The sequence below is a fragment of the Pararge aegeria genome, assembly GCF_905163445.1.
Source record: "Pararge aegeria chromosome W unlocalized genomic scaffold, ilParAegt1.1 SUPER_W_unloc_1, whole genome shotgun sequence".
Classification (NCBI taxonomy): domain Eukaryota; kingdom Metazoa; phylum Arthropoda; class Insecta; order Lepidoptera; family Nymphalidae; genus Pararge; species Pararge aegeria.
Window position 1 is genome coordinate 792,323 of NW_024396987.1, and position 13,456 is coordinate 805,778.

Below are 13,456 nucleotides of genomic sequence, written 5' to 3' on the forward strand. Positions count from 1 at the left end.
GTCCATCGGCGAGCTCGGCGATAGTGCGGGCATGCTTGATGGCATAAAAGCTGCCGGAGTCTTGGGTCCCCGTTTAGGCGGGGACGGGAATCTTCCCACGGCGATGTCCGCCTGTGCGGCGGTAAATCGCGGCGATCGCGGGGAAGGTATTGGTGCTGCAGTCCTGGTCCCTGGGTTGGGAGGTGCAGCAACGGTGGGCGTGGTCCGGGTCGGGGTCGGTGTCGCCTGTCGAGACAGCGCTGGCGACAGAGAGAGCGGGTTTGCAGCAAAAGCCACTTCTCCTGCTCCGGTGGAGGGCCCAGCACCGTGGGCCAAGGTGGTGCGGGTGGCGAGGCCGGTCGCGACGATCGCGTCCAGGCCGACTTCAAGCGCGGCGGTAGTGTTCCGCACGAACACTCTTCGCCTTATTGCGCGCGGACGGGTGGCACGCCGCTGCGGTAGCGGCGGCGGGTTAGGCGCCGGTGGCGGCATGGCCGAAGGCGCTAGGGTCGCGGGTAGCGGAGCCGAGGCTCAACGCTAAACACGGCGGTGCGGAGCGCAAGGCGCTCGACGCGGGAACGCGGGGGGGTGCGGAGCACGGGGGGCTCGACGCGGGACGCGAGGGGGTGCGGAGCGCGGGGCGCTCGACGCGGTACGCAGGGCGCTTCGGCGCGGGGCGGAGCTGCCTGACGTGGCCCGAGCAGCGGTGTCGGCACGCCAACCCCACCGACCCGGCCCCCGGGGCTTGCCGCTGGTGGCAGACCGGGGAACCAGAATCGGGGAGGAATGACGCGTAAATCCGAGCGCCGCCGCTGGACGCAGTTGGTTCGGTAGGCAGTCGCAGTGACCGAACACTAGGACGGGCCCGAACGCCGGTGCACAGGTGTGCACGCGATGGCAGCTCGAGCAACTCCTCATTTAACTCAACAACAACTCCTCCTCAGAAGTACATTTAAGAAAAAGGATAGCTTTTATATTAGTTTCGCTTGCATGAAGCAGTGGGGATAGCAAATAGATAAAGAAAAATATTTTTAAAATACAGGTAATAAGCACTTAAGTTTTCATGGGTTCGTATAGAGGGTCTTTTTACTTTGTGATGTTTACCGACCGCTGGTTCAGAGAATACTTATTGTTTCTGGTTATCTCTGTCAATAAAGTATTTTTTACAGTCATGCTTCCCAGCGATTTGCTTTGTAATGTTGTATATAATATCTCGCATGCTTTGATAGTGCTTATCACCAGCAGATTCAACGTAGTACTTTAATCGCAAATCTGCATATTTCCAGTATTCAAGAGGCGAAACATCTTTAAGACTCTTCATGTCATAGATGTCTATTTTGATTAGATGTGTTGCACTGATACTGTCATCGTCGTTGGATGAGATATATGATAGGCCCCCGTCACTTGCTTGCGCTACACATGAAGACTTTGACTGTCTCTTCTTTTTCTTTTGCTTTTCAAAAAAAGCATCTATACTGTTGCTCCTTCTCATTGCGGTCTTTTTATTGTCACTCATATCTTGATCATCTGATATATTGAGTGGATAATATAAGTGCTTTAAAGTATATTCATCATTCGGTGAATTCTAGAATAAATATGAGATCACGATTAAAACAAAATATTAATAAGATTCATAACAGTTCCACATCGTAAAGATTCAATTATAAGTTACGAATAGATAAAAAAAGACAAACGTATGTGATTCTTACCTCCATGATGAATAAATGTTGTTTCACACCACTGGTCGATCTTAGTAAGTGTTTAATAAGTAGACTTTTAAAACACTGGGTTGGATACTAACAGTCTGACACTGAATAAACTTATGCCTTAAAGACTTTTAAAATACTGGGTTAGATACTAACAGTCGGACACTGAATAAACTTATGGCTTGTATGGTTGAGTGAAACGTTTTATACGCACATTTTTATAATACAAGTTTGTTCTTGTCTTTAATTAATCATTGAAACTACCGTGGCTATTTATTGCTTGTAACTAGGAATGGACAATAAAAAATACTTTGACAAAGGAAAGGTTGGGTTATTTATTACGGTGTTTCGTATAGTTAAATAAAAAAAATTCTTTAGATAATGTTCCAACGAACAATATATTTTTTTTGAGTTGAACAAGTAAGTTCTTGTCTGCAATCAGGTAGGTTTATTGTTTGTAACGAGGAATGTGCAACAAAAAATACTTTGGGAAAGGTTACTTGCGTGTTATTTATTTCAGTGCTCCATAAAATAGAATTAAAAAAACTTTGGAATCTTTTCGAGACGAAAATAATTTATTAACAATACATTGTCTTATTTTAAACGATGCTCTACTAAGAATTTCTCTTTTTTTGTTATAAATATTCTAATGTTTCAAACATGATGTGCATATCCTTTGTCAATAACAATTATCGAGTCTTTAATACACTTAATCAAACCAAAATCATTTTGATAATGCTGTAATATGTTAAACCTATCGTAATATCAAATATAGAGTTCTTAATAAACTTAAACGAAAATCCATTTGATAATGCTGTAATATGTTAAACCTATCGTAATATAAAGTCCTTAATAAACTTAATGAAACCAAAATCATTTTAATAATTCTGTAATATGTTAAACCTATCGTAATATCAAATATAGAGTTCTTAATAAACTTAATCAAACGAAAATCCATTTGATAATGCTGTTGTTAAACCTATCGTAATATAAAGTCCTTAATAAACTTAATGAAACCAAAATCATTTTAATAATTCTGTAATATGTTAAACCTATCGTACGTAATGTTTTCATAAACCTATTTCAATAAGTTGTAAATATTCTTATTTTCCAAATATTATGTGCATATACTTAATCAATATCACATATTGAGACCTTAATAAACTTAATCAAAACGTAATTATTTTGATAACGCTGAAATATGTTAAGTTTATATATTTTGGTTTCATCTTATCAAAGTATGAATTTACTAATTGAAATTACGATAATTTGAATTACTAATTTAAAGTACGAGAAAATCTAATAATAATTAGAATAATAGCTTTGGTTTTAGAAACTTGTTAGAATTCGAATATACCTATATCGAATAGTAAAGTTAATAAAAAAAGTTATATCTGCTATAGTGTAATGCGTATTGGAACTTATCCCAATACGCATTACACTCATCCAGGAACTATATTCCAATATGAATTAGAATCCACAGACTTAGGTAAAAACCTGAGGTAGTGATGTAGAGTCGGCGCATATATGAGTGCTATGAGATAGTATTTTGACCTATATAACGCAATTGGAATTAGTTAGATTTTCATCAAAATCCAATAAGAATCTTATTAGAATCCTCAAAAAATTTTCGGAACCGGGCTCCGCCCGGTTTCAGGATGGGGGAAACCGGGCTTCGCCCGGTTTCAGAAGTGAGGCAAATACGGCATTCTATACTACTTACGCATAATGATAAAAAAGTCATTCTATCAGGTTTTCCTGAGGTTTATACTTCAAGAGAATAAATTTTAATAATTTGTCATACAATACTACAGTGACAGCCATAATATCATCTGTTTTCACATTTATGGTCAAATGGGGTCACAGATAACTATGGCAAGGGCAAAGAGGTTTAGCCTTTTTATATATAATCTTTTTGCTTTTTGTTCCATAGTAAACTGTCACCCCATATGAGCATAAATGTGAACACGGCTATAGTATAAGTTGTGTTCAAATTGCGTAATGTGTAATTTGTATAACATCTTATTAAAAAAAATATCAAAATCATTTTACAGTTAACAATCTTCAGAATTTTCTATCTTGTGAGAGATGAGAGTGAAGCCTGCTTCTAAGCAGACTTGTCGTTAAGAAATTCATCAATCGTATAGTTTTATCCAATTTGTTATAACATATTGCTTATACTTATGCATTGGTACATACATATAAAACATTTAATTATCTTAATGTATTATTCCAGATATTACTTGCAGGATTCATACACGCATAAATAGTAATGGTAAGATACTTAGTTATCTATGCAAAATTTCACCAAAATCCGTTTTGGGTCAAAATGAGGGTTTAAAAACCTATATTTTAAATCCCCCACAAACGTTAAGGAGGTGTTCCACGAAAAAAACTATGACAGTCTCCGGGATACAAGGTATATATATATATCTATCTATATCAGAGCAATGATTAACTCGAACATCTATATATATATCTATATAAAAGAAAGTTGTGTTAGTTACACCATTTATAACTGAAGAACGGCTGGACCAATTTTTATCATATTTGCTTTTTTGGATTCCTCTTAGACCGAAACAGGATAATAAGTATCAAAATATAACATTCATAGAATAAAATATATCCGCGGTACGAAGTTCGCCGGGACAGCTAGTAGATAATAAAGTAATAATGTGAAGAAACATATTAGGTTGGGGAAAAAGTTTCTTCGCATTTTTTAAGAAAATTCAAAACATTTTTTAATATAGTTTATGTACATTTATTTAGTGGAAATCTGAAGGTGCAAGGTCTGGACTATACGGTGGATGCATTAACACCTCCCAGCCAAACTCTCTTAACTTTTGCTGAGTGGCTAAAGATGTGTGAGGTCTAGCGTTATCAGGATGAAAAACCACACCCGTTCTGTTGATTCATTCCGGCCGCTTTCTCTCAACTTCTTGCTTTAATCTAATCTCGTCATATGTAATTATGGTGTATACATAAATATTTTCAACAAGCATATTTGAATATGAAATTTAATTGAATACGTTGAAGTTGTGCATCAATGCAGGCCATTTAGTAGATTAACTGAACTCCAATGTCACATTTATTAACTTGCAACTCACTAGAGGCACTGAACTTTAGTGTAACTTTTGCCAAGCTAATATCCTTACTACCTCCAAGTTTGTGAGGGCTTTCCGAGTAATTATCACTTCATCTGATGAAAATACTTCGTCGTAGTCTACATCTCATTCGATATGATGGCATTCCGGAGAAATCTGGAGAAAACTTAAATTAAAAATATTATTTCTTTTATCTGAGGGGAGCGATATTGTCATATTTACCGAATTATACATAAACCCTAAAAACTTGCAACACTGTTGTGGGTTTAACTTACTTTTATCGTAATTAATTACGAAACCTAAGCAATTAAGTAACCTTACGGTCTCGTTTACATTCCTAAGGCATTCATCGAAGTTATCCCCAATGCACATTATGTCATCCAAATATAAGACTGATTTAAACCCACGATACCTTAAATACCTAACTACTTCCTTCATTAACTTAGTGAAAGTTCGCGGAGCGGAACACAGACCATAAGGCATCGCATTGAATTCGTAGGTTAATATTTGTGCATTTTCATTTTTGAACTGAAATCGTAAATATTTACGTTGGAAAGACGATATCGGGACAAGTAAATAGGATTCTTTAAGATCTATGGACGCCATAAAACCCTTTCGTGGTATCATTTTTGATGCCGTTCTATGATCCTCCATCTTAAAATGAGAATTAGAAACGAATTTATTTAATTGTTTTAGATTGAGAATAAATCTATGACCACCATTAGATTTTTGTGCTAAAAAGATGTTAGAAATAAACTGATCTCTTCGAGGTTTACACTCATTAATAGCACCTAATTCTAATAAATTCCTTATGGCTAGTGCCATTTCTTGTTTTTCTCCGATTGAGAAGGAATTATGAGGGGTGTTATTTTGCACTACTTCACGAGTGAATGGTATACAATAACCATTGTGCACCCAATCTAAAACAATGGGATTTTTAGTAACCCTAAGCCAACAAGGATAGTAATGCCGCAGCCTGCCAGCGTGTACCTGTGTTAGTGCCGTGTTGGGGCACGCTTGTTGACAGGGTTCATTGTGCTCGAAGTTGAATTCCGCGTTGACGGCGGTGGCATGGACGCCGGCGCGCGGCGATATTGAGTTCGGTACGATCCTGCCCGCCCCCCCCTGCTGAACGACTGGTAGCGAGAGGGGCCGGACCAGTTTCCCTGAGGACGAGGGCGAGCGGCTGCAAAGGAAGAACTCGGTGTCGACGCTTTCGGATTGGGGACTTTTTTAATTTGAAGGCCTTGCCTTTCAATTGCCTTTGAAGCTTTGGATTTATCCAGTCCCGGAGTAATGAGCTTCGATCTTACTTGCGTCTCAGTAAAGTGAAGATCAGTAAGTATTCGACAGCTATCCGATAAAATTTTTACTGCTTGTACCTTGTCATCGCCGGTCAATAACAAAGTCATCGCTTTGTTTATAGCTGTTATACCTAGGCCCAGCTGATCCTGCCTTGTCTGGAGCTTTCTGTCCCGGGCCCTTACAATATCCGCGACAGCGGCAGATATTTCTGGATTTAAGGTTGGGGCTTTTAACAGTTTACAATTATCTGGAGCCACATACTCCTTTAAAAGCTTTTCTTTTATCTCCGCTTGAAGGCCCTTTTTTAAGATTGGGAGCCATCGCTGCGCCAATTTGCCATGGATGTCAGGGCCATAAATCGGAATATCGTCCACTGCGTCCCCCAGTGCATGCAATAACTCTGGTTCGAGTTCCGGCAACGCCTCTGTGCATACGTCTTGCGACGATGGGACAATCTCATCTACATGTTCGCAAGTCGATGGAGGCAGAGCTCCCGAACGCTGTGCCGACTGAGACGATGGTGTCGGCGAATGAGGTAACAAGGGTGGTGCGTCATTATGCTCATTTGACTCTTGTGTTCCATTTTCTAAGAAAAGAAAACGATAAAGTTAAAACTTTTTTTTTTTTTTTTTATAGGTACTGCTATATATTAGCAATGTTACAGATTTAAATATTTGGAACAAACAAGAGTTTAGGTTTTTGGCATCCGCTTAACCATCGTGTTAACCCGCAGTTAACCGCCAGGAAAGCTTACAGATACCTTTATATTTTAGGTCAAGTCGACCCGGCTCAACCATTGGGATCACTTTTGGCGTCATGCTTGTCCTTCGTGTTAACCCGCAGTTAACCGCCAGGAAAGCCTACTAGACGCTTTACGCACATCAAAGAATCACACACTGTAAAGTATTGTTAAAGCACTTACCCATATTGTCTTCGGAATCCGACGATGAGTACATGATTACACGTCGATGTTTTTTCTCATTTTTTTTCTCAAGCTTTTTAATTTTTTCACTGTAATATTTTATTTTTTCCTCAGCACTTCGTTTACGCATTTTAGAAGCGTGTGCTTGTTGCCTCGCACGGAAATAGAATGACGACTAGTCGCAGAGCCTACCCACAAGAAAAAAAAAAAAAAAAAAAAAAAAAAAAAAAAAGTAATACTACCTACTTATTACTAAATGTGCGAAATGTTGCCTGCAGGGTAAAAGGACTACATGTTGTTTATTATATCTGAAGAATGAAGCGACGAAATATAATATTTAGTTTAGTCACTTTTATTAAAACCAGAGATAATTGTCACATTTTTGCCCATTTAGGTATTATCAAGTTAACATACTCAATCATATTTATGTGTTTGAGTCATTGCATTAGTAGAATAGTTACTTTCTTCTACCAATTCTCCCTAATTAGTGTTATGGATCATATACATTTCATGATTTTGTTGTTTTTAAAAGAAATTATTAGAGAGTATATTTATATAAGTTGTTTGCTGTTTCTAAAGAGTTACAAAGCTACTCTAAATATTTTTTCCAGACTTAGTACAAGAAATTACAAAGATTTGAGTCTTTTCTTAGGCTTAAAGAATATTTTTAGGTTTTTGTTCTCATTAGTGCTTGAAGGGTGTTTTATTTATTTCCATGGAGTTTATTTAATGTTTTTAGTTTTTATAAGATATTTCTATATGTTTTGGAATGTCAAGTCCATTTTGTTACTTTTGGTATTTGAAATTATAAAAATTGTATGTCATGAAGAACGTGTACTTTATTACTATATAAGTTTGAGACTTACTATGAAAAATGTCCGAAGATCTTTAATTATTCGGTTGTTACGGTGTTTTTCCGAATGTTTTTGTTGTTCGCTGATTACCTTGAAAGTTCTATACATCCACTGTCTATTAACGTTAAAGAGTTGGGCGCAGGCCTGGTTCAAGGGTGCTAGGGTGATGGGTTGTGAGCCCGCCATTCTGCGTCAAGTCAGTTTTGTGGTAAATTATAGTTTAAGTATAAAGTTTTATCTCATTATGTGTAGGTTAGTTCATTTATTCACAATTTACTTATCATGTGAATTCTTTATTAAAATTAATCATAATTTGTGTATTCTGCGACACAATTATATTCATACGTCAGTTTCATCTAACGACAACTTGGCGCATGTCATAATAGTTATTTGCGAGTTATTTTGTATGTATTATACTTATACCATTAAAATACGCGTTTGATTTGAAAATTTACTATCAAAACGTTCGCGGGCTACGTACGAAGACAAATATAATCTTTTTAGAAGTGTATTAAATTGTGATTATGATATTATATGTCTGACGGAAACCTGGCTGCTCCCGAGTATTTTTGATCTCGAATTATTTGACAACAGATACAGTGTCTATCGTTGTGACCGTAACTATGTACTGAGGGGGGACAAAATGGGTGGCGGTGTTTTAATAGCAGTTAATCGTGAACTCAAAGTTAAGTACTCAACTACCATCCCATCGCCCGACTCAGTGGCTGACATTATTTGTGTTTCAGTTACCATTAAAAGCCGACATATACAAACTTGGAACTTTTATTGTTGCTATTTTCCTCCATGTCGTGCTCACAGGGACTTGTTGTTAAATTTTTATGAACGAATGACGGATTTGACTTTGGCTAGTCCTGAGGCAGTCTATTGAGGCCTACAGCACACTGGTCAGAAAAAATTTAAAATCCGTTAGTTTTATTGAGTTACTGTGTAATTGTTTTTTTTCTGTTGTTTTCCATTATTTATTTTACAGCTGGCGGATTGGGAAAATTAGTTCGTGTATAGTTTTAAAAGACACTTTGTCGTTATTATTATAATATACATATATTTTTTTTTTATTAAATTTTAATTTATTTTATTATGTTTATATTTATTATATTAATATTTATTATTTTATTATGTCGTCAGATAGTCTAAATAGTGATCTTTTTCTGTCTATGTCTTCTAGTTCCAATAGTTTATGTTTCTGAAAACTGGCTTAAAACTTCTTTACCTTCATCAGCCTTCTCTTTACCAGGTTTTCGACTAATTCGGAATGACCGTGTTGGCAGGGGAGGGGGTGGAGTTGCGATCTATTTGCGATCCTATATTCCTTTCTCTGTTGTTAGTTCGTCGTCTCAACCCCCTCTTCCTGATGCGGCTGAGCACTTACTGGTGGAAGTTCTCCTATCTCATACTAAAATCCTTCTTGGTGTATTCTATTGCCCACCATCTATTTCCAATTACTTTCACTCTTTTGAAACCCTGTTAGAAAAAGTAATCCCCTCGTACAGCCATTCAATTATTATGGGAGACTTTAATACATGCTTACTTAAAGATGATCATCGTACCAGGAATCTTCTGGCTACGATAGAATCCTGTAGTCTTTCGCTACTGCCTCTTGCCGCTACACATTATTCTCCCGGCTGTACTCCCTCTCTTCTTGACTTAATTATAGTTTCTTCTCCAGACTTCGTCAATAAGCATGGTCAATGTCTTGCTGATGCATTTTCCTATCACGATTTGATTTATCTCTCCTATAATATACGTCCTCCTAAATCGAAAGCGAAAATTCTTCTGCGGCGTAACTTTGGAGGGATTCATAAGAGTCTTCTATGTGATGATGCCAGACATTTAGATTGGGCGGCTATCATGGATGTAGATTCCGTTGATCGCAAGGTCGAAATATTCAACACGCTGATTACACAGCTCTATGATAAGCATGCTCCGGTAAGACCAATTAAAATTAAGCACTTGCCAGCTCCGTGGTTATCAGAGGAGATTAAAATTCTAATACATAAGAAGAACACGGCAAAATTTAATTATAAAATTAATGATTCTGATGCTAACCGTATAAAGTATCATAAAGCACGAAATCGCTGTAATACATTGTGTAGAGATGCCCAACGTCGCCACATCCATTAATCAGTCGAGAACGGTGATACCGCTAAGACTTGGAAATTTCTTGAGTCACTTGAAGTTGGTAAATCATCCCCTAAGACTTCTATCAACATTGATATTGAACTCCTTAGTAAACATTTCTCTACTTCTGATACAATTGATAGTGTCAATAAGGAGCGTACTCTTAGTATTCTTTCTTCGCCATCAACTCCAGACTTTTTACCTTTTACCTTCGAGACATTCACTGAATGTGATGTTAAGAAGAGCATATTGTCCATCGCCTCGAATGCAATCGGTACTGATAGCGTCAGCCGTAATATGATCGTTCCCATTCTTGATGTTGTTTCCCCTTTTCTTACCCATATTCTGAACTATTCTACCATCTTGACTAGCAAATTTCCTGAAGCTTGGAAGAATGCACAAGTCACCCCTCTGCCTAAAAAGGCCAATCCTGCTTCTTTCTCTGATTTCCGTCCCATTTCTATTTTACCGTTCCTTTCTAAAGTTCTTGAGAAGCTAGTTTACGAACAATTCAATCTTTTCCTTAATAAAAACTTACTTCTCAGTCCCTTGCAGTGGCTTTCGTGCTGGTCATAGTACAGTTACAGCGCTAGTTAAAGTAACTGATGATTTTCGGTGGGCGATGTATGATAAGGAACTCACAGTACTGATACTGCTAGACTTCAGTAATGCTTTTAACTCAGTTGATTATGATATCTTGTTGAGTATCCTGCGCTCCATTAACATATCTCCATCGGTGATAGATTGGTTTCGGAGTTACCTGTTTGGTCGTCGGCAACGCATTCGGATTGAGGAGACCTCTTCATCCTGGTGTGATGTTGCGGCCGGGGTACCTCAGGGCGGCGTGTTATCTCCCTTACTCTTTGCTATTTTTATTAATTCAATTTCCCAATGTATCTCTTCTCTCTATCACATGTATGCAGATGATCTCCAAATCTATCGCCATTCAACCCTTGATAACCTTGGTTCTACTGTTGCTGCTATTAATACAGATCTTAAGGAAATTTTTGAGTGGAGCAGGCAGTATGGAGTTAAGGTTAATCCAGCTAAATCTCAGGCTATTATTATTGGAAGCCCTTGTATGCGTTCAAGGGTTGATTGGGAAAATCTACCTAGTGTTGATTTTAATGGTGTCACAATTCCGTTTTGTGCCTCTTGATAAAGAGACCTTGGCTTGCATCTTGATAAAGAGTTATCGTGGTCTGTGCAAGTCAGGGATTTGAGTAGAAGGACTTTTGGCACTTTTAGGTCGCTGTGCCGTCTGCGATCCATTCTTCCAATCCCGACTAAAGTTATGTTAGCACATTCTCTTTTTCTCTCTTTTCTCGACTATGCGGACGCAAGCTATCTTAATTTGACCGAGGACTATCTTAACAAACTTGAGCGTCTTCAAAATCTAGCTATTCGGTTCATATTTGGATTACGCAAATATGACCATGTATCTGAATTTCGTCAGAAGCTTAAGTGGCTCCCTATCCGCCGTCGCCGGGATCTTCATGTACTTTCACTTCTGTACTGTGTGTTATTTAATCCTAAGACTCCTTCTTATCTTAACGAGAAGTTTAAATTTCTTGGAGTGCAGTCTGAACTTAGATCGAGTCGTGCGCTGACTTTGAGCATGCCGTTCCACAAAACGAAGTTTTATAAGCATTTGTTCACTGTCAAAGCTACTGAATTGTGGAATGCACTCCCATTGAACATAAGACAGTCGAAGTCATTGGGCATATTTAAAAATGCTGTTAAGGCTCATTATCTCGCTCAGTAAAGACGACTATTATTATTTATTTATCTACTCAAACTCATATTTAAGTATTTACGGTATATTAAGATATGTATTAGTATATTTATTTTTTTATATTTATCAATAATATTTTTTATTTTTTTTTATTTGTGTAGTCTGGTTTATGTATTAGTATGTAGATATTCGTATGTATGTACTAAATAGTGTACCCCACCTATTTGTTTTCTTTTTAGTTTTCCTAATCCTAAGGTTGCCTGGCAGAGATCGCTACTTAGCGATAAGGCCGCCTTTTGTATCCTGCTTCATTCTTCACGTGTTTGTTCTTTTTTTGTCTCGTTTTTTTGAGTGGTGTACAAATAAAGAGTATAAATAAATGATTATTATATTGTATTTGGGGACTTCAACATACCTAATGATACTTGGGTGAGCAATGTGCATCCACACGTGTCTCTCCAGGGTGACTTTCCATCGGATTTAGTCAACGAGCTTTCAAATTTTCTTGCTTTTAATAATTTTCAGCAATACAATGGAATAAATAATTCCAACAATCGTATTTTGGATCTAGTAATGTCGAATATTGAGTGTAAAATCATCTCATCTTCGGCGCCACTGGTGCCTGAGGATGCACATCATCCGGCTTTCGAGGTTATCCTGGCTAGTACAAGCGGAAAGTCACTTGGACCCCGGCAAAATAAGATAAGAATATTTAAGACTGCAGATTATGACGAAATAAATAAAGCTTTGTCGGTGTTTGATTGGGAAAGTTATTTACTTTCTGATGATATTGAAGTTTCGGTTGAGAGATTTTACATTAAATTAAATGAAGTTATTGAGAAATTTGTCCCTTGTAAGTCTTTTAATTGTAACGCTAAATATCCAATATGGTATAACCGAGCATTGGTTAAGATAATCCGTGAAAAACAAAAATTTCACCGTAAGTGGAAAATCTACAACCAGTATTGTGATTATCAATCTTTTTCAATACTAAGGGACAGGCAGAAGATTATGGAAACTGAGTGTTATAATAAGTTTATTGAGAGTGCAGAGTATAAGATGGGCATAAATAGTAAATACTTTTGATCATACGTTAAATCTAAACGTAAATCTAATGACCTACCGGACTCGATGTACATTGGTGATGTTAGGGCCTCTGATGGTGAGACAATATGTGAATTGTTTAATAGTCATTTTAATTCGGTTTTTGACAAAAATAAGGACTCCCCTAGGGATACTCAGTCTTTAACTTCGTTCACTTCAATATTTGTTAATTCTGTTTCCTTCAGCGTGCCCCTAGTAGCTTCGTATTTAAAACAATTAGATATTAGTAAGGGAGCAGGACCCGATTGTATTCCTCCTATATTTTTGAAAATTTGTTGCTATCAGCTGGCGTATCCCTTAGTATTATTATTTAGACAGTCCTTAGGGCAGGGCAAAATGGTATGGAAAAAGTCATTTATTACTCCTATCTTCAAATGTGGTGACAAGCACAATATTAGTAATTATCGTCCTATTTCAAAGTTGAGTACTATTCCCAAATTATTCGAGAAAATTATATATGATACCCTTTTTCGTATTATTCGACCAATTATTATACAGGAACAACATGGGTTCGTTACACGGAAGTCTACAGAAAGCAATCTCTGTGAATTCCTCGACTATGTCTACAGAGCCATGGATGCCAGGGTTCAGGTTGATGCTGTGTATAC

General features: G+C 37.6%; 1 protein-coding gene across 1 annotated transcript; it reads right to left on the reverse strand.

The window, feature by feature from the left end:
• Nucleotides 1-819: 819 nt before the first annotated feature.
• On the reverse strand, nt 820-1,759 carry LOC120636775. The gene is made up of 2 exons (XM_039908340.1): nt 1,689-1,759; nt 820-1,564 (listed from the first exon to the last, which is right to left on the reverse strand). The coding sequence occupies exons 1-2, from the start codon at nt 1,692-1,694 to the stop codon at nt 1,106-1,108; spliced, it is 465 nt and encodes a 154-aa protein (XP_039764274.1). The 5' UTR covers nt 1,695-1,759; the 3' UTR covers nt 820-1,105.
• Nucleotides 1,760-13,456: the final 11,697 nt, after the last annotated feature.